General features: G+C 35.4%; 1 protein-coding gene across 4 annotated transcripts; it reads right to left on the reverse strand.

The window, feature by feature from the left end:
- Positions 1–95: 95 nt before the first annotated feature.
- On the reverse strand, positions 96–20,922 carry LOC103488807 (nuclear pore complex protein NUP214). Of its 4 annotated transcripts, none has more exons than XM_008447706.3 (16): positions 20,563–20,922; positions 20,272–20,480; positions 19,947–20,115; positions 15,485–15,631; positions 14,738–14,862; positions 10,024–10,136; positions 9,677–9,813; positions 8,885–9,050; positions 7,868–8,720; positions 6,644–6,796; positions 5,510–5,567; positions 4,967–5,100; positions 4,767–4,891; positions 4,095–4,440; positions 2,486–2,657; positions 96–2,131 (listed from the first exon to the last, which is right to left on the reverse strand). In XM_008447706.3, the coding sequence occupies exons 1-16, from the start codon at positions 20,774–20,776 to the stop codon at positions 264–266; spliced, it is 4,989 nt and encodes a 1,662-aa protein (XP_008445928.3). In that variant the 5' UTR covers positions 20,777–20,922; the 3' UTR covers positions 96–263. The 4 variants fall into 4 exon arrangements, with proteins under 4 accessions (XP_008445928.3, XP_050947273.1, XP_050947274.1 ...); XM_051091316.1 differs by having other exon boundaries at positions 4,967–5,115; XM_051091317.1 differs by having other exon boundaries at positions 4,967–5,115; positions 20,559–20,875.
- Positions 20,923–22,742: the final 1,820 nt, after the last annotated feature.

Consider the following 22,742-nt stretch of genomic DNA (forward strand, 5'->3'; position numbering starts at 1 on the left):
CATCCTTGTACTACAAATCCTAATAATAAAAATGACTTCATTTTGAATGTACATATTATGGATAAACAGTCAAAATAGTCTCAAAAACTGAACTATTGAAAGGGGGAAAAAACATATATATATATATATGCCTTAATCAATAATGTGAAGGCTTTCTAAGACCCAAAAAGTGAGTTAAAAACTGAAAAAAGGTGCTACAACAAAAATAATCTACATTCTACTCAATGCTTATGAACCCAATCAACAAAGAGTGGATATAAACTCTACTTTCTAATCTGGGTGAAAAGCTCAGGAGGTTTTCCAGTCACACTTGCTCCACCAGCAGCAGCAGTACCAAAAGCAGAGAAACCGCCGCCGCTTACTTGCTGGCTGCCGAATGCCCCAAATCCACCTGCAGTCCCTCCAAAGCCTCCACCTGCAGCACCTGCAAAACCTCCTGTCGTAGAGGAAGCACCGGCAAATCCTCCACCGGTTGAGGCTGCACCAGCAAAACCACCAACACCTCCAAAACCGCCACCACCTCCGGAACCGACACCTGCAAAACCACCAACTCCAACCGGTTTTGCATTCGTAAAGCCACCACTAAAACCCCCAGGGGATCCTGAACCAGTTCCAGGGAGAGTAGGACCAAGCTGTCTTGATTGTCCAAATGAACCAAGAACATTACCAAGTGCTTGCTGCCCTACTCCAATCTGAGCAGGCTGACCGAACCCACCTTGCGGAGGGGCTTGAGTAGCCACTGCAGAGCCAAAGGCACCAGAGAATGCAACTGAATTTGTGGGTTGTGAAGCTGCTTGTGAAGCCAATGGAGATTGGAAGCTAAATGATGCAGGCCGAAACAGCTCTCCACTTGGAGGAGATGCCATATTAAAGGAAGTGGTCACTGAGGCTGCATTCACATTACCAAATGGACCACCAAATGGATTTGGTTTAGGAGCACCTGATATAGGGGTAGAGCTATTTCCAAATCCTCCCAAGCTGCTCAAATTAAACTCAACATTGTTATTCGTCTCTGGAGCCTCCTCATCCATATCATCGTCCTGAGTAACCACTGCATTTGAAGTTTCATTTCTACTATTTGCAAAAATCTTAGAAGTTAAGTTTTGTGAAGGTATTGAAGCAAAAGCAACAGATGGCTGTTGTGCTTGAGCATCCCCTACTACATTTGGAACCTGTCCTCCAACGTCTTTGAAAACAGTCTGGGTTTTAGAAGTTGGCTCTACATGATTTTTGTCTGCAGGTGTTATAGAAGGTTGAAATTTCAGTTCATGAGACCCAGGCTTCGAAGATAGTGTTTGCTTTTCAGCATCATCATTTGATTTCAGAACCGATAGCTCTGTTTTCGAGGACTCCATTGTAGGATTCAAAGAAGATAGAGTAGGTGATGTTGGTACCTTAGGTGCCTGAAATAGGGAATTAGAACCAGAAACAACCGGAGAGAAGTTCAATTGGGTTGATGTCGACTGAGGTTGATTGAGATCTACAACAGCAGCAACAGCAGCAGAACTTGGAAGAGATTTGCTTACAGCAAATCCTGAAAATAAAGTCGATGCACTTGAAGAAGTATTTAACGGTGCCGGTGCTGAAACTGATTGTGAAATTGTTGTCACTGATTTTTTTTCTTCAGTCTTTCTTGCTCCATCAACAGTAGGAACCAGAGAAGGCATCGTACCAACAAATGGAGATTCGGGTTTATTTGCAGATCCAAAAAGTTGACTTGTAGTTGTATGCCTCTCCTTTACGTTAGCAGTCTTCTGATTGTCCACATTAGAGGTACCAATAGAATCTTCCGGTGGGGGCGTCTGCTTAGATGATATCGTAAAGATGGATGATTTCTGATCAACGTTTATCTTAGATTTCTGGACAGAGTCGCTCCTAGTGGCTGAGAAGAAATCAGAAGCTTTTGACTTTTCAGGACATGCCATGTCCGTAAATTTGTTTTCTGAAGTCGCACTGTGAGCTGCATTATTATTTTTTTTCAGCATATCATGTGATGATTGGAATACTGGAGGTGGAGATGGTGCTGTCGCATTGGTTTTTTGCAAAGGTAGAGATTTCTGTCTAGAGGTATTAGATGGTTGTAAAACGCTAGCCCACATAAAAGGAGTTGCTGGGTTCTCAGAGTCATGTCCTGGATATGTAAAATAAATATAAGCTGGATGTTAGGTAACCAAAACACAGAAAATACATTGAAAACATCAAGATTAACGTTATTGCAATACCAATAGCCATTCAAAAAGACTATGCCTCTCCCTCAACAAATCTACTAAGGATACCAAAATGATTCCCACTCCTCAGCTACATAACTTATCTTATTTACAACCAAAGCACCTGTAGCTAATTATCACTATGCCCTTATTAAATCTCCTATTAATACCCTCAAACTGAAACATTCAAAACTCAAAAGGAGATCTTATAGAATTTGTGAGAGTTGCAAGCAAATGACTATAAAAACCAACTGCTTAAGCTTTATCTTAGAGATTACCTGCATTTTTGGATGACGATGAGATGGATGATGTTATGCGACTAGCAGGCCGTTCAACAGTTGCAGCCCCTTCAGGTGTGCGAGAACGAAATTGTTTCTCCTCAGAGGAAGGAGTTCCTTGCAAAAGCATCCTCTTGACAGTTGTTTTTGGAGGGTCGACACTAGCAAGGTTCTACACAAATTTTACAGGGAATAAATGTTAGGACATAAAAGCATAGCAAATCTGCATAATTCTTATACTGCCGAGTACAAAACAGAATCAGCCTTGTCAGATTGCCATTGTGCACTTGACGTTACTTTTCTTATAAAAGTTTCTTTTGTTAGTATTAATTGAACAAACAGAAAGCAAACAAACTGAGCGACAAGTAGGAAATCCTCTGAAAGAGAAATTGCTTGATAAACTATCCCTATTTGAACCCCTAAATGTCTGATCCGTTGAATGCTTCCAAATCTCACATGTCCATTTTGATCTTGGAGTTCAGAAGATTAAATAATTGTGATATTAAGATATATTATCAAAGGAAAGATCAGTACATTTTGAACGAGTCCCAGGGGATAAGGTATATACATTCTTCGTCCAGGCAAAAGTAAACATAAAAGAAAAATCTCCAACTGCCTTGTACCACTAAAAAAACAAACAAACAAACAAAAAAATAAAGAACCACTGCAAATTTGTATCGTTTAAAAAATGCAGAAATTTCTTTCTATCCAGAGTTTTAGCCTTTTCCATGAAGCCAGCCCTCTTAATAATCCTACAAGTACTCAAAACCATGCAGATGGGACCTGTTAAAAACAGATAAATGATCAACTTTGGAGGATGGAGATAAAAAGAACAGTCAGTTCGTGCAATCCTGAGTGTGAGTGCAGTACACGACTCCGGAGACCATGGGCTTTTTATGGAGGAAGTACAAGAGTATCATTCCTCTTGTAGATGCTGCTACTACAGATGACCATTCATAGAGACAAATATTTTAAATTTGAACATTCGTTGGTTATAATATAACAACTCAGTCATGTTATAACCAACTCAAACATGAAAAAATGACAAATGCAAAATTAAAGACCATAATAGTACAATATTAACTCTTACAGGTAGCTCAGAGCTTTAGGGAGTTGCTTCTCTCAAGTCTTGTGTGACTATGTTAGAAGAGGAAGCCCAAAAAAGGGTCAGACGGGTTGTCCCATAAGATTAATCGAGATGCGCATAAGCTAGTCCGGACACTCACGGATATAAAAAATAAAATAAAAAAATAAAAGAAAGGAGGAAGCCCAAAATATAGTTAATAGCAGTCTTGTAAAGGGTTTCTTGTCAGCGAGAGTATCCCCACTCTGATAAGTTTTATACAGGAACTCATCACAACGTGAGCCATATCCATCCTCAAACCACGGTTCAAGTTCTAACTACATTCTATAAAAAAAGACCATGGGCAGGCATATGAAGAAAAGTGGTCAGAGAACAACTTGATCATTTTATTTTATTCTGTGTATGGCACATCTAATCCAAAGTTATTTTAATCATGTAATATAAATCTCATTTTCAATTAACAAAAATAAATTCCGTATGAAACAAAGGTAAGAATAGAGAGATAGAAGTTGAATGAAACAGTACCCTGTCAAGTGAATCTCTTCTCCTTCTCCCAGTCTCTGCTTCAGAATTTTTAGTTCCACTCTGCTGTTTTCTTCTCGATGTACCTTTACTTGAAAAAGAATCAGAAGAAAGTAAAAGCTTCTTGCTAGAAGTATCTGCAATTTTGTTCACATTTGGAGAACTGAAAGAAGCATCATAAGTAAGTCCAATAGTCTCGAACAATTCCTTTGTGGCACTCTGCCTTTTCAAAGGGGGTGATTCCATATTGAGTGCAGCCAATTGTTTTGATAGACTTTCAGAAAGAAGTTGAGCTGTTGCTAATTGAGACCCCATAATGTTATTCAAACTATGTAGTGAATGACTATGCCTGTAACAAATTTTGATGAAGAAACCAGTGTCAAGCTACTCAAGAAAAAACTAGCTAAAAAGTGAATGACAACAGAGATATTAAATTACTTCATTTCATTTACAATCATCATGAAGAGATTTTCTAGCTCATATGTTCAAAATTAGAAACAAAACTTTGCAATGATATAATGAAAGAAGATTTGCTCAAAAGATACAAACTCCAGAAACTAGTGAAAAAGGTAAAGGTATAAGAATAGAAGCAAAGCAATACAATTGAAGAACAACAAAAGAACAAAGATTACGAAAGTTTTACATCTAAGAGCCAGAAAAAAAAAATGGAAGTACCTTGACGAACCAAATTTCCTTTGAAGAGCTCTTTCACTTACTTGACTTTCCTCATTTCCACCAAACTTATTCAGCTCAAGACCATTAAAATGTCTTTCTAACTCAATTAACTGGTTAGTTATATTCTGGAAAAAAGAAGAATATAAATAACATCTAAAATTGGAGAAATTCAGTGGCTTTTGAAACAAGAATAGACCTACCTGATTCATCTTTAAGATATGTTGTCTCTTTAGCTCTAATTCTGAACTTAACTTTTGACGATCCCATTGTTCCCAATACTTGCTGTCAGAAGCTTGCATCACAATACCTTCAATGTATGTCTTCTTTGACAAAACTGAAACCAAATAAACTGAGAATGTAAAGTATATATGAAACTTTTTTACCAGAGACTAACCAATTATGATTTTCAATTTAATATTTCACAAAGTCAACTTGATGAATGGACTGACATAATCGCTACTTATTTCAACAAAATCCCAGTACTCCAGATCTCCAGCCTTATTATTTGCAAATGTCAATCAAATTCCCGTGATAACCAATAAGATTTTTTATGAACATCTAGATTGAATGTTGAAAAGGATGTACATGGAACTCTAGAGTTCTATTTCTTTGAGTTCGAACATTCAATGCATTCTAAACAAAGGCTCTTTTCCAATATCAGATAGATCGGGAAGGAATGTTCTACACCAACAGGGTCACCATCAATAAATGTATAAACAAACAAGAAATTGAGCTTCTAATACCTTGTACCATTTTGTCAAAGAGATTCTGTACCTCCTGCACACGCTCATTCATTGTGCTCTACGAAAAGAAGGAAATGAAATCCGCATGTTAGATAACTGTATTGATAGCGAGGAAAAGACTAGGGTAAAGAAGAAAAGAAAAGGAGCCCTAAACAAAGAACCCAAAATAAAAGCATATGATTCCAATTGCAAGGGTTAAAAAAATGTAAACTCTGAGGGAGGCAAGAGAGGGCATTTAAACACATTTCTTATATAAAGAACCAAACTTTCATCGAGAAAAAATGAAAAAAAAAGTACAAAAATAAAAAATAATATCAATAATATTAAAAGGACATCCAAAAAAACTAAGCCAACAAAAAGGAGGATTGCCACAAAAGAGAGTCCTTGAAAGCAAAACAAAACCTAAAGGATAATTTCAAAAAGAATTTGACACGAGAGAAATCTAGCGAGGGTTGTCTATCAGTGTCTATCGCTGATAGACGGTGACATTTTGATATATTTGAAATTTCCAACAGTTTTGTCGGTTAAAACGATTATCCCAACATATATCTACAGAAACCGCCATTAAATCCACATAAATAGCAAATCTGAGGAAACAATCATAAAGAAACTCAAGCAACTAATCAAGTAATGAATCTTCGATTAGTCACATCCCTAGAAAAGACTTGAAACCTGAATTAATTACCTAATGTTTGCTAGATTTGAGTAATTTGTAAATCAATTACCTAATGTTTCTCGGCTCTTTCTTAAATTTTCTAGTCTAACATGTTCATTGATTCTCAGTTGGTATTGAGGAACGGCCATCAGTCCCAGCCATCTTTTCTCATATCATACATTTTCTTTTTCAAGTATTTCTCTTATGAGATGCTTCCATCATCAAGCAAACGTCAATTCTCTGTTCTTTCCACTGCTAATCTCTTAAAAAGACCATTACTACTTTAGATGAGGAGCCAACAGCCACTTTCTACTCCATGAATTTCCTTTTTACATTTTTCTCCCTTTTCTAAATCTAGTACTTTTAGTAAAAAATAAATAATAAGGCTATACTAATTGACAAACATATTCTCAGTCAAACAAAATACAGGAGATAACTATTAACAAACTGAAAAATATAAAAGAACAATTGACAGTTACCCTCCATATTTGGCATTCATCTGAAAGGCTGGCTAAGCCAAGCTCCAAAGCTTCAACGGAGCTTTTCTGGAAAGCAGTGCAGGCATCCATGAACCCACCCGACTCTTCAATAGATTCGAGAAGTGTGTCCAATCCTTCACACATTTCCTTCATCTGTAGGGAAAAAGGACATTGAAGCAAAAAAGAGTTCTTAAGAAACAATGTTAAAGCTGGCTGGAGACTGCAGTTTGAGGGTGGGACACCTTTTCTTCTTGTTTTTAAAAAGAAATAAATTTAAAAAATAAAATAAATACATTAATGTGATGAAAAGAATCTTATCCCAAAAGTACAAAATATCCTAAGAGAAGAAAGAAAATAAAACTCGACACAAAAATTTTCAAAACATAAAGGTATTCCCATTAAGACAAATGTCTTGAACAAAAGGGGAACACAGCTATCAATAAAATAAAACAAGTCTATGGGGGTGGGATGTTTTTCAGTTGCCTAGTCGCAACCAATAATTCCACAAACAGAGAGATGTTCGTTGACTAATTATATGGTAAAATACAATATGAACTCATATATAAAAACACATGGGCCTCATGATTTCGTTAGTCACACGCAGGGGCCATCATTCAACCAAAGCATTAAAATATGTATAAAGGAAATCCCATTTTCTAATTCAAGATGTTCCTAAGAGGTATATATACGGAGAGGGAGAGGAAAGTGATAGAACACTGATTTCCTTTACGATTTTCTTCTCTTTGTTGAATTCAGAAACAATTACAGTAAAGGATTGAGGAAATCTCAATCCTTCTCTTAACTCTCCAATGTACTTCTCTCTCTCTCAAGAAGTTACAAAGGCCTAAACAATTCTAACAGAAATCTCCTCCCCTTTCCCGCCTAACAGAAAAGCATTTATACTAATGCTAACCGACTTACTCTATTACACACGTGCACAATATGATATATTCTAATTTTTAATTCTTCTCCTACCACCTAACTAATTATCTTTATACCCCTACCCTATATTAATCTAGGTATCTAACAGAAAGCTCATGCAAGTGTTTTATCCATTTTTCCCTTCATACTAGTAAAAATGGAGAGGGTCTGTATTTTCTTTACAAAGATTTCTTTTCCAAAGACGATGGATTGGTGTCCGATTTTAAACCAAACCATTCCTATATTAGACTCGAGTACCTGCACATTGACAAATTGTTTGAATAAAATTCGTCCACAACTTACTGGTTTTGCCAGGGGGGAATTGCTGTAATATCGCTCTGAACCGTCATGTTTCTCATTAGAAATTTTCCCCGACGAGAACTTATCTTGCAATGATATTTGTGAGCTACGTATCACTGGTAAAGATTCAATTTTTCCAGCACCTCCTGTTACTTGTCTCCCACTTTGTGTTAATGTACTTGGAACATCCTTTGGTTGAAAAGGTTTTCCAGCAAAGCCTGTAAAAGCATTTGCTGTACCAAAACTTGGTCCATAATTCTCAGTGTTGCTGCTTTGAAGAGAATTTGAGGTTAAGACTGAAGATACTGGATCAATTTTTTTAAAAAACATTGTTTTCTCACTGGATAACTCAGAAGCAGCCACCAAGCCAGTCGACCCCAATCTTTTCTGGGATTCTTTTACATTGGGAAAGGGCTGGCTAGGCACATCCTCAGGTTTCCCTGAAATAGAAACAGACCCAAGACCGGTAAATTTTAGAACTGGCTTATCAAAATTCCCAATCTCATTGTTAGGTGGTCTCTCCGGGGCCGAAGACTTCAATGATTGTGAATGAATGAAAGAATCCACTTTCTGACTTTTAGTATTACCCTCTGGGCTAACAATTGCACTCTCATCTATGTTAGATACTGGACTTCGATCATTATTAGAAGACTTAATGTCATTTGAAGTTTTAACTTTTTCCCTAGGAATCTCACTACTGATTGTGATTTTTTCCGTAACTTGCATCTTAAGATCTACGTTTGCTTCTCTAGACTCTTTCTTTGATTCAGAACGATCATCAGTGGGCACTGTTATATCATCTTCCTCATCATCACAAGCAGAAACAGTCTCATGTGGAGCTTCAGTTTCGTTGACACTGCATGAAAAGTTGAACACCCATAGTAAAAGGGAATCAGGAGCGATAATCATAATATTCAGGCTGCTATAAAAAGCTAAAGATAGAAACATCTATTCAAGGAAAAAATACACTTTGGCCTCTGGTACAATAACAAACAAGGTTTAAAACATAAAAGCCATTACCTAGAAAATTGAAACATAATGAGCTCTCCCTCTAAAGTAAGACACACGAGAATGCAATATGGAGAGACTTCTCTCATATCTTCAAATCCAACCTTAACAATCACCTTCCCAGGAAGAGAAACTCGATCAACACACAGCCCCATAACCAAATTATCATCTCCATTCGCTGAAACAAAACAAGAATGAGATAGAATCATCTCACAGAAGAAGAGATGCTGCAGAATATAGAAATAAAAACCTAATCAATGAGCATATGCATGATGTGTACACATGAGTAAACCAGGAAACTCAAATAGATAGAGAAACCCTAAAAGTAAACAAAATGCAAGCAACTATTAGAAGAATCAACATAAAATAATCACAAAATGTAATGTCTCAAATTATAACTCAGATTTACCAAATTGTAACCATTATTTTTTCTAACCAAGAAACCAAACTTTCATTAAGAAAAAAAATCAAAATACAAAAGGGCCAACATTGACCAAAAAACATGGAGTAGTCCTAGCTTACAGAAACAATCTGTTTTATGTAGTAGGATTAGGATATTATGGTCAAATCCTAACTTATTAGGATTAAGATCAGTTTCTTTGATTTATTACTATTTATATTCACAAATCAGAGGTTATATTTAAGCTTAAGATATGCTAGGTTAGTTACTTTTTGAGCTACACAAGCTGTTAGGCTGACTGTAGCTTTTAGATAGCTAACTCAAGGTCATATTCACTATTCAGCAATCAACATCATTTAAAAGTTTCAGAAGTCTTCCATAACACTAATCACGAGATTGCTAACCTTGAAGCTCAATCTTCGGGAGAGAGGTATTCCTATCAATATTAACAACTGCAACTTCATTCTCAACCTCTAGCAACAAACCAAGCAATGCAATATGATCTTCCACATAGAGCCTATTTGCAACAATTGCGAGCTTGCTGCATCCATATCAAGAAAGAGAACAAATAAAGTTGATATGTGGGTTTATAATTAAAATCCAACAGTAACAAAAAGAAGAAAGAAAATTTAATGAAATAATAACCAAAAGTTAAAAGGAAGAAAAAGTAGTAATAAAAATTAAGGAATTTCAAGAAAAAATCACTTTCAAGCATTCAGAGCTTAAATCAAATCAAGTAATTTCTGCATACCATGTATCCAAATAGCTCAACAATAAACAAGGCCCACTTTCACCAGGCAAAATGTCACGAGTGAAACCTGAATGTATATCACAGAATGATAACAAAACTTTGTTTGAAGAAACCTACAAAAGAGGGTTACGAAAAATTAATTTACTAAACATATAAAGTAAATAAATAACAAATTCAACTCATCATGACGATCAGTTTATGATACTGTTCTATGATTGTGTTAAACTAATAACATTCATTTAGCATGAGTTAGTGAAAAATACGTGAAAACTGCGATAATTCTCAACTTTCACCGTCAATTTTAGATAAAGTTGCATCATTCTCATTCAGAGGATCAGAATAATAATAACAAATTTACAACCAAAAAAAGAAGGGTGAAGGTTTAATCCAAGATGATTGACCTTGATTCTAGGACACTAATAATATCTTTTTTTCTTTTAAGAATAACATGGTACGATGATATAATGAAAAGGGCTACTGCTCAAAATACGATGTCACGTGAAACAAGAATCAACACTTTTATAGGGCACTAATAATAATAACATGATACATGATTCACAGGTAAATGAAAGATTTTATGAACACAAGAAAATATATATATTAAAAAACTTAACTATCATTCCCTTGAACAAAAGACTGCTAAAGTTCCCTCACACAACCATCTGCCAATCCCACTCAAGTTCCAGCCTAAACTACTCCTTTTCTACCAATAATGCCGCCATGGCTTATCTAATAAAACTCAACTATAATTGACGCAATCAAAGCTCTCTTTTCCAAAATTTGGTTTGGCAGGAATCATAGGATATTTCATGATAAATCTGTGAGGCCTCTAACTAATATTACTCAATACTTACTAAAATAATGGCAAAAACAGAGGCAGCACTCTGTGTTTATATACTTATAATGCCAAAAGATAACAGTCACAAGCTCAAAACAAAGGAAATAACAGCTGAAAAACAAGGAAAAACATACCACCCTTCTCCCTACAAGCTAGGGTAGCTCATCGGGCTCAGCAGCCTTTTCTAAAAAGATAACCCAAAAAATATATCCCCTACCCCAATCCCCAAAAGATCCTATTTATAGGAACCAAAACATTCTCCTGATAAGGCCCACTCTTGCATGTTCCCACGATCCCATTCCCACCTGGCTGTCATGTGAGTTCCCTTTTTTGCCCTTCTTTTATACGTATTAATAATGGGAGGTCTCACAAAATCTCTTCCTCAGTTAACGGTTTGATGGTAACAAAAAAAAAAAGAGGAAACAAAACAATGTAAAGGCCGGGAAAAGAAAGCTCCACCACTCAAGAAAGGAACTGGCAAAAAGCCTTCCAATCATGAAGGATCGTAGAATGGATCCATAACAGATAAATTTACCGTAACTATGACTCCATTAGGAAGCCTCTAGTTGTACAAAATCTCAAAATGTAGAAAAAGTAGTGGACTTATCTTCATTTTTTTAAGGAAACAAAAATTTCTATCGAAATGATGAAACAAGCCTAACGCGCAAAATACAATAACTCCAAAGTGGGGAAAGAAAGAAGCAAAAGGTCGACTGATCTTCGAGAATCCTCTTGTTAAATTCAAGCCATAAACCCCATAAAAAGGATCACGAAGTAATCTACATATAAAGTCTTTCTATTAGATGATATAATATTAAATTTACCTTTCACCCATTAGTTACGTTTTTGGCTCAACCGGTGATTTAGCATGGTATCAAAGAAGGTGGTCATAAGGTCATGTGTTCAAACCTATGTAATTTCATTTCCTTTCCAATTAATATTGATTTCCACTTGTTGGGTATTCAACATATTTCATGCCCACAAGTGAAGGAAGTGTTGATAATAACATTAAATTTACCTTTATTCGTCAGTTTAAGCTTTTAAGTTATGATTGATTTAAAACTTTTTCCTTCCAAACTCCAATTGTTGAGGGATTTAGGTAACCACCAATCCACCCACTTGGGTAGACAGACATGCAAATCAAAAAGGCCAAAAAGACATACCAATTTTGACTTGCAAGAGCAGTGTAAGAAGATATGGTCCAAGGACTAGGCACATACCACACAAAGAAGCCAAATAGAAGTGTTGAAGGCAGTACAAGGACACTTTGCGCTTGCATTCTCTCCTGAGTATTTAATCTACTATGTGCTAGGAACCAAAGGAAAATCTTCACTTTTTGAAATTTCAAACTCCCAAAGCAACTTTGTCATGGTCATGTTAAAATATGGCGAGAGTCAAATTCAAAAAACAAGGATTTGGTCAACAAAAAACTTGAGCCATCCAAGGATCATCTAATTCAATACTCTCCCAGACCCAACTGAAAACCCTTCAACTTCTTAGGGTGGAGAATGAGCTTGAGACATCAAAGAACCATCTAATTTCATCGTTTCTTTGACCCAACCGAAAGCCCTCCAACTGCTCAGCCAGCCCAAATCCAAGCGTACATCTCACGATCAAACAACCTTCTCCTAATTCCCAAATCCCAGGTTCCATCTAAGTTGTATCCCAACATTCTGCCACCAAAGCTTGCTTTTTATAGGATAGAGAAAATCTTTGGGAAACTAGCTTTAAGAGATGTTTAAACAACTTTTCCCTCTTGATTGACATTTAAAAGAGGAAATGTTTGCAAGGCATACAATTTTATTCAAAGGAGGGAAAGAGTTGAGGGCTCCATGATCGTTAGCAAACATTGGAATACATATAATTCAATAATTGAGGGCTCCTTAAATTGCACTTTTTGACAAGATGCCCTTCTAGAACAAGAAAGCTCGTGTCCTTTTTGTATGAAATGGAAGGTTGTAAAAAAAATTTATCGTGGGGAGACTGATTCCATCATGCCGCAACTAAGATAAGTTTATCAAGTTGAGACCTGGCCTGCCCACCCTTAAAAAATTTTAGCCGCAGTCAACGAGGAACCATCGTGAAATTCCACTTTTCTGCCAATAAGTAAAGCTCTATCTAGAAAAGTTGAGAATATAAGCATTGAAGCCGTTATCTCCATCCACTCTTTGATGGGACCCATTCTTGTATTCAATCAAGTATACTATTGATAGCTAAACTTTGTTACAGAAGGATAATTCTTCTCTCTTGGTTATTCTGTCTTTCAAAAATGAACTGAAGACTCTCTACATGAAACTCCACATCTATTCTCTTAGACTAAGGTGCTATTTAAACTACCCTTCCCTAATTAACTTTCTAACTGACTTTCATAACCGACTTCTCTAACAGATTTATTAACAGACTTAACAGAATTGTTTATTGGCTTTTCTTTCTTCTGCTGTATTGTTTGATGATAGGGGGTCTATCATTCTTCTCGTCTCGAATGAAATAAATTTGCAACAGTTTCCTTGTACTTTATCACCACTCATAAGCATGAATGGATAGCATAAGTTTTTCAGTGTTCCTAAACGTCCAATCTCTCCCGTTTAACAATAAAGCTCCTAAAGTGAACCACTCCACATTCATTGGTAACAACCTTGCACGATCCACGAATGTACACAAAAGAAGCATTTTTCTTTAAACAGAAACAAGTCTCATTCATTGAGTAAATTACAATATGGTAGAAGGATTTGTCTCTTTATTGTTTATTTTATGTCATTGTATTTTGAGTATTAGTCTCTTCTCATTAGTATCATGTTTTTTGCAACCTCAATAACAATGGTTTGTTTTTAAAGACAAATCTTCTATATCTTGTACATCTGGTGAAGTCAACTGCAAATTACAATATGCAATAATCAGGCTCATTATTCGTGTTCTATGTCCAAGGAGTTATTTCCCCACAAAGTGTTTGTATTTCCCAAAAAGAACTTTTTACATAGAAACAATTGCTTTAAAAAATGAAAGAACACAAGAGCATACAGAAAACCAAGCCCGCAAAAAGCCTTTTAAAGAAGGGGTTTTCAACTAAGTAAGATGAGGATAGCTATGAAAAGTTTTTGAAACCAAATTTGAGAGAGAAACATGGAACCTCACCATGGACTAAAAAGCATTAGAGACTCTCTCCCTCTCCAAACCTCCAAACACTTTGTTGTTTCTGCCCCCCACCCTAAATATCCCACAATGATTTGCCAAAGAGATAAACTCAAGGCAATTGATAAACAAACTAAGGTTTCACGAATAATTTGCACAATAGAATCCATAAACATCAATAAAACCCATGTACAAGATTGTCTTTTCATCAAGAAACCAAGCTTTCAATGAGAGAGAGATGAAAGAATACAAAATGGCTTCTAAAAAAACAACCAAAAAACTGAATCAAACAACAATGGACCTAACAAGAAAAAGGAGTCTAAAAGAACAAGGCCTAGAGGATGATACTTGATAATTACAAAGGTCACTAAATCACAAATGTTTGAAGAGACATTAAATTTAGCATGAGTCTACACCTCTTAAAGCCTCTAAAATTTCTCACTCATCTCAAGTCGAATGCATCTCTTATCGTCCCCCGTATTGTCTCTCCTATCTCTAAGTACAAGCATGATAATAGAAATGTAGGTCACCTACCTAGGATTTAATATCCTACAAATTTCCTCGATACTCAAATGCTAGGGTCAAGCGGGTTGTTCCATCACATTAGTCAAGACACGCATAAGCCGGCCCAAACACTCACAGATATCAAAAGAAAAAGAGTACAAGCATGATAAAGAACACAACCATTATCATGAAAATAGAAATGGAATAACAGGGGGGAAAGGAGAAAAAATCACAACTACTCACGTCAGTGATTTTTCCATCTTTACTTTTGATAACTAGAACAAGGTAATCTTCTTCATCGCCTGTTGCAGTCACTTGAAAGCATCCTATGATGATACAATCAGCACGGACCCACTTGATACAGTCAACTGAGAAATCACCATAAATCAAGTTAAAAGATAGTAACCATAACTACTTTCTAGAATGACCAATGTAAGAATTTAGAATCCCTTGTTCTTTTGAAATGCCCATTTAATTGTTTCCCTATGATTTGCGCCTACTGACCCTTGTTGGTTTCTTTCTCAAAAAAATTGTTTCCCTATGATTTTATTTTGGAAAAGGAATAATATAGTAATTGTAAAGAATTGCAAAAGGGGAAGGAAGTGGCAAATTCCCAAACTAGCCATGATGAACCGAAAACACAACAATAGGAGATTTATTTTGGCTCCTTGTGTTAGAATATATATGCTCATGAGTATTCTCTCACTCTTCTCAATGGTAATTTTCGTTTATCATAGTTATAGAAAAACTGAGCTAACAACTCAAACTCAACTTGTACTTCAGTCCAAGCTAACAACACAAACTCAACTTGTAGCCAACCTAAAAATACTGAGCCCACGTACCCCACATGACACATCACAAAGGTAAAATACAAGAAATATACCCCCCAACAAAATAAAAAATGAATGATGAAAATTGTTAAACCTTTCAACATTCTAAAAATATCATTGTCACACACACACACACAAGAGAGATGGAGAGAGGGAGAACCCTTCACTGTAAAGTCTGTATCAGTTTCACCATTCCCTAAACTCGGCAAGAGTGACATGGAAAGTCGTTCTTTGAATCTGTGCGAGAAAATGGTAAGAGTGTCCTTTTTAGCCACAGCAATGAATTTCCCTTTCACACTGCATTCAACTAAAATCCAAAATAAGATTTAAAAGAAGTTCAAAAATAGTAGCTCTACATGTACAAAGTTTTGCTCACAATAATTCATCTTAATGGATTGCTTTGGAAAAAAAAGTAAGAAAACCAGGGGCAAGGGAATACAAAAGAAGAAGAAAATATATGCCAAAGACACTGGATGGAGCAGGCTACATGCAAGAGAAAGGGAAAAATACAATAATTAAAATTGTTCAGTATCAGAAAATAAAAATGAGTTTCAATTCCTGAACAAATAAAGATCTCTAAGATAAATAGTCAAACTAACAAAGTCCAACAATCTATGAATATCCTATCTTGTGCAGCCTCCCAACCTTCAAACGGGGGGGCTTAAACGTAAGTCAAATATTTAGTGAGTGGTAGCTTTTGAAAACCTTTTGGGCACACAATACGTAAGTCATTGGTGTGAACCAAAGACTAATCTTTTATTTTTTGAATGAAATCTTTCCTCCCAATGTGAGAGAAAATATTTATTTATTGAAGAAAATGTATACAAGTTAGTTATGTAGTAACTAACTAAGCAGTTACAACTATTATAACAGAAAGCTTATTAACAGAAAATAATAGGACAGTAGGTTAATCCTATTTGGATTACATCATTCCAACCCCGAGCATGAAACTCATCCTCGAATTGGGTTTGCTATGTAAGTTGAAATCCATCAGGTGCATGGTGTATGACCAAACCAACCTCCTACGTTTTGGACAAAAATATTGTGATCAAAGGGATAAAATCGAGACAAAAAATCAAATATATACACTAAAAGATGAACCTTTTCATCGGCCGTAAGCTCGAAAAAGATGTTTCCTTCAATCTCACTTAAAACCATATTCAAAGAATCAATTTCAAAAGAATTAACTTTCAAAGAAAATCCTTCAAGAATCACATTTTCTTCATCATTCCCTTCAAGTTCTTCGATGGTTCGAAGATTCATTTCCACCACAACCAATGTGTCGTTCTTATTCGATTTTTGCTCGATGTTTGATACTTCTTTTTCATCTTCTTTGTCAGATATTTCTTTCACTTGTGACCATTTCCAAATCAACATTTTCAAATTCTTGTTCTTCAATTTTATCTTCGTGATTTTCTATTTGAAAATTTTCCAACGTGATTCCTTTGTTTTTTCTTCTGAATATGAAACCAACCCATTCTTGGACTTTTGAAAATGAATTGATAGTTGATCTATATTTTGAGTCATTTCCCCCAATGAACGCTGATTTCTTGGAAAATGGGTTTGATTGGATCGTTGGGCCATTTTTTGATATTGTCACCTTTTTATTCCGTCCCCGAACTATCTTAGAAACATCATTGGAGTCACTAGAATCACTAGAATCAAATTTTCAATTTGGATAATGGTAGGTATTTGGAGAAAATCAAGCATGGCCAAATTTGAATGTCGAAATTCTTCTTCCGAATCACTTGAATTAGAACTCCAGCATTGTTTATGGAAGTAAAATTGATTTTATTGTCTATACCTACTGCTGGTTTTTTTTCTTAGACATCTTCTTTGATCGATAGTAGTCCATTCTTGCAAAATCATGAAAGCAATCTTGAAATCTTGGGGAAACTTCTTGATACTTTTGATTAGGTCTCCTACGTTCTAGCTTCAAACCTCCTTTCTTGATGAATTTGGTAGTACTCTTGAATTCTTGAAGGGAGTTCTTGATAATCTTGAACTGCTCTTCTCCTTTCTTGCACTTCAAATCTTCGTTCTTCATGATTTTGCCCACCTCTTTGTATTCCAGCCCCTCGAATGTCCCGCTGCCACAAATCTTGGACAAACTCTTGACATTCTTCGTGCATTATTTGAGGATGAGCTAATGTTTCTCGCCATTGCAAAACTTCTTGCAGTGTTGTTTGTATTCCCTCCACCGGAACCTCTAAGGACAGCAAGCGTCATGAGTTGGTTTTTGGAGAGAGGATGACGTAGCCTAAGTAACCTCAAGAAGAAATCCTCTAAGAACCAAGATTGTGGATCTTTTATTAGAATGAATAATGTCCCTCATACAAGAGAAGAAGACTCCTATTTATAGAGTTTTATTACAATTGAGGGTAAAAAGGGAAAGTGGAGAAGACTCCAACTTATAGAGTTTTATTACAATTGGGGGTAAAAAGGGAATTAACCTAGAATATTACCTAATTACCCAATTAACTCTTAGCCTTCTTATATCAGACAAGGGAGTTACATTCGCCTCTTGGTTTTGAGCAGGTTGCTCCGCCAATGCCGGATTTACTCATTGGACAGCCATGGACCCAGAAACTTTATGGTGCTCTCATATTGGTGTAAACCATGGACTACACTTTTCTTTTTTGAGTGAAATATTTCCTCTCAATGTGAGAGATGATGTTTATTTACCGAGGAAAATGTATACAAATTAGTTATGTAGTAACTAACTAAGCAGCTTCAACTATTATAACAAAAAGCTTATTAACAAAATATAATAGGACAATAGGTTTATGCTATTTGGATTACATCAATCATTTTCATTAAACTGGTTTCAACGTCTCATTTCAGTAAATCATAAAACACACATTAGCCTTTCATTATTCCTTTCGCCAGGAACACGAACCATTCCCACACATAGACTACTGTGACGGCCTTTTCAACAACAGCATCCCCTGGAGAATTTCCTGGTTCATTTCTAGTTGCTCAAGCTGCTGAGCATAATACACATCTTTTATGCATTGGCCAGCTTCACTCTGCCATGCAGGCCTTTTCGACATGATTATTTTTACTCTTTATGTGCACATAATAGTTAGCTCATTTATGTAATAAGACTAAATATTTTCTTGAAAACATAGTATACAATTATCAAACATAAACATAACTCGATCTTTCTTTAGAAATCCTTTCAACATTAGCATATGAAACAACATTACAAGTCTACAAGGAACTAGAAGAAAGCTTTAAAATCTTTAAACAATTTTAGGAAATCACTCACTAACTAATCCCTTTTTTAGAATGCCTAGTTCCCCCAAAACCTTCTCCTCGCCCAATGCTTCCTCTTTCCAGCAAAGTAACTTTAAGAGTGCGTTTGGGAGAGGGAAAGAGTTATGGGGGAAAAGGATTATAATAATCCTAGGATTATGATAATCCTAGTGTTATGATAATATGTTTTTGGGGGAAAGAATATAAAAGGTGTATTATAATAGTATGTGTTTGGGGGAGAGATTATGATAGTAGTGTTATAATAATATGTGTTTGGGGGAAAGATTATGATTGTAGTAATTTTAAAAATAATAATGGAATTTAGATTGGGTTATTTAGGTAAGGTAATGTAGGGTTGTAAGAAAGTAAAAATAGGATAAGATAGGGTTATTTAGGGATTAGGATTATTTATCATATTCCTTGTTTGGCCCAATTTCCTAATCCTTTTCCCCCTAAAACCCCACCCCAAACACACCCTAAGAATTTCAGCATAACCTCTTTTCTAGTGATTTCCACCCCTATTTATACTATTCCAAAAATTAAATTAGTCAGCCTTAATTCCTCTTAAGCTTGCCAGCTCCTGCTTGAAGTATTACACGTGTAAACTTATTCACGTTTCAAACCATGCTAACCTTAAATCTTACACGTAAACAGCTGTCAAATTAAGATTAGATGTTTCCTTGCTGGATTCATCTCACGTTGAACTTCAAAACACCTAATTCTTTGTATTAAACGTGTATTCCTTCAACGTGTCGCCTCACTTCAACGCCAACTTCAAAAAGCATGCTTCTTCTCAAAATGCCTCTTCTTCACACTTAGTCAAAATGACCCTTCTATTCCAGACACGGGTCTCACAGTTCCCATGTCATCCTTCCAAAATTTCCAAGCCCTGAATTGAGTCTCAATTCAATGACGGTCCTTTGTTGTTTCCCTAAGGCCTAATGCTAATAACAACCACAGGCCTAGGTTGTAATGATTCCTCATGTACAAATTACAATTACAAGACACCGTCCTTACAATTAAAAATAGAACAAAAGGTCCTTATATAAGAAACAAAGTTGAAATGATTAAATGAAATATACAAGGGCAACAGGTCTTCACAATAGATGTAGTAACTGTAAGAGTTGACTATAAAGGTTTTAGAGAGCTCGTTTAACTTTTGTGAAGAGGCACTCCGAAATGAAGAATTATGGAAGAAAGTTGAGCAGGGAAAGACAGCATCTCCCCATGCAAATATGTTACAAAAAGATCCACTTTCTTGAAGTATATGGTAATTTAATATAAAACATAAGAAACTTAACAAACACCACTTGATATTGTAGCTGAGAATTATACACAAGTTACCATATTCGTATATAGCATACCAGCATCGATATCGTGCATTACATGTGTAAGAGGCCCATTCACCGATCCTTGATATAACTGTCCATGCTTTGAAAGAACCAGATAAGTATTTTCCAACTTTCTGGTCCATTTGAAGTCTTTAATAAAACTGGAATCAGTTATTGAACAAGAAGAATAGGGTTTTTCTGCCTGCATAATAGCAATGACAAATAAGAGAATGACGGGCAAGAGACATAACTAATGACTGCCACATTTTACCCCTTGATGTAAATATCTGAATGGACGTTTCAAATAAACTACGCTATGATATTAGGGTCTACGACAAGCTCCAGCGAATAGAACTACCTTATCAAGCAGCGACTGGACTGAGAAAATATGAACATCACCAGCTACGACGGCAGCAAGAACGGAGTTGTCAGTGGAAACTGCTAGAATGTGAACTTTTCCAATGGAAACATCCACAATGCTTAAATCCTGGACAGAAGAACAAGTTCCCCCATTTTTTATCTCCTGGGCCGAAGCAATTACATCCTTGATCCTCACCACAAAAAAACCTTAACAAGCAATATTTTCTTTAAAATCATAGAAAAATCAATGGAAATCACAACAATGGGGGAAGTAATTGAAATTACCAACCAGACAAATGGGCAACGAAGATGAGACCGGAACTCTCTGAAAGAGCAATGGGTTGAGAGGGAGGACTTTCGGGATCAAAAATGGAGTCGCCGAGCTTGACGGGAACAGGTTTGCCGATCTTTTGGAAGTAGAAATCATTCCTTACAATTTGCTCTCCTTCGCCGGCGTCTTCTAGTGGAATCAAGGGTGAAGAACCCGAATCAACGGAAGCCATGAATTGCAAAATGCTCCTCTCTGAATCGATAGAGAAGCTCTGCCCCGAAGGGTTTTGGAATCAACAGATGTTCTTCCACCTGGGGTTTTAGGAGCATCGCACTCCAAAGTGTCTTTGGGCGGTAACCGGAAAGCAAATGAAATGAATTTCTCTTTCTCGTTTTCTTTAACATTTTCTTGTGGTGGAAAGAAATGAAAATTAAAGCAAATACAAACTAAATTTAAGATATAAAATATTTATAAATACTAACGAAAATCTACTCTACTACTAAATTTTTTTCAAAATGTCAAGTCTGTCTTTCAATAATATAGATATCCTATGTTAGTTATAGTAAATGATAGCACATTACTCAAATTAAAAGTTATTAGTGATGAGTGATTGACAACTTTAAATTTTAAAAAATCAGGAATAAAATTTTTAAATAGTAATTAAAAATGGAATTATAAGTCTTTTACCAATCTTCGTGTTATATATAATTTTATCATTGTGCTATATATGCAATGATTTTTTGCTTCGATGTTGTTTGTGTAACTTGTCCCAAAAAGTTATATTAACAATTTAATCTCGTCCAATTGTAGTATTGATTTTGCCAAAGTGAGATTGTATAGCGGTATTGACAACTTGGGGTGTCAGTCGATTCGATTTTGGAATCAACCAAAAATCAAATCAGTCAATTTTGCAAAAAAAAAAAAATCTAAATCAATGTACAATAAATAAATAAGGAATCAATGGATTTGTTTTATTTGAATTGAATCAATTTATTATTGGTTTGGTTCTTGTTTTTTTACATTTTACTTTTTCTTCAAAAATTTTATTCTCACTCCCCACATTGTTTTGAAAGGATCCTTGTTACTAACTTTAAATTAAAACAATGTCTATTTTCTTTATAATAAATTGCAATTTGACACTTTTCTAGAATTTTTTTACTACTGGATCCTGTTTCTAAATCAATATATATATATATATATATATATATATGCACCATAAATAATTGAAATGGTAAGAGATGCCTAATAAAAAATTAGTTTTAAGATTATATTTATACCATTGGTTCGACTCCGTTTCTAGTTTTCCAACCAAGAACTAATCCAAACCACTTTTTAGTATTCTCCAAATACAAACTAAAAAGTCCAACTTTAACACTAAAAGATCAGACCAAACTGAACCCTTGTATCACCCGTATAGTTAAAAGAGGTGTTCTACTCAACATAATTTCTAATCTTTTTAATACCGTAGGAAAATTCACCCATTTTCATGATATGCCAAATTTAATTGTCATTTTGCTTTTCAAGTTTGGCTTATTTACTGATATCATATTGATGGTGTTCAAATATGTATATATATAAAAACAATCAAACCCACAACACACAAATAAGCCATTCAGGAAAATAAGTAACTAAAAAAAATAGAGTGCCTAAAAATCCCACGTCCAACCAAACAATGAGATGCATGTTGTATTCCATTGCATACAAATAAAGCAAAAAAGAAAATAGAATGAACACTTAGACAACACTGTACAAATCACAAATTTCATCCACGCTAGAAAAGGGGCTCAACCACACCGCTGAGGGACTGGACAAGAGATTCATAGTTCGAGAAGACCGTAAGATTGATCCCAACCATGATTGCATGAGCTTCAACATAGATAGAAAAAAGATGAACGGTTTGAAAACAATAATTAGCTTGTCGTAAAAACAAGCTAGTTTTTTTGAATTTTCTCTCTATATATTTGTATCAAATAAATTTTCGAGCAACGTCATTGAGGTATTTTCAATGTTTAAAATGAAAATGTTTATATATTTTCTTGTCAATTCAAACCAACCCTAGATATGAAAATAGCAAGACTATTATTTGGAATAGCAAAAGAATTAAAAGTAAAACTGAAATGTATTACACTGTGGAACTCTAATATTCAATCTAAGCATAAAAATGATCTAGAGGTCTCTTGTCTCTCATCTCACAATAT

The sequence above is a fragment of the Cucumis melo genome, chromosome 10 (assembly GCF_025177605.1).
Source record: "Cucumis melo cultivar AY chromosome 10, USDA_Cmelo_AY_1.0, whole genome shotgun sequence".
Classification (NCBI taxonomy): domain Eukaryota; kingdom Viridiplantae; phylum Streptophyta; class Magnoliopsida; order Cucurbitales; family Cucurbitaceae; genus Cucumis; species Cucumis melo.

Coding starts and splice junctions, on each gene's coding strand:
- LOC103488807 (XM_051091316.1), bottom strand. CDS start 20,776: ATGGCTTCCGTTGATTCGGGTTCTTCACCCTTGATTCCACTAGAAGAC. Junction 9,051..9,676: donor CCCGAAGATTGAGCTTCAAG/GTTAGCAATCTC, acceptor GTTTTGTTTCAG/CGAATGGAGATGATAATTTG. Junction 8,721..8,884: donor ATTATGTTTCAATTTTCTAG/GTAATGGCTTTT, acceptor CTTTTCATGCAG/TGTCAACGAAACTGAAGCTC.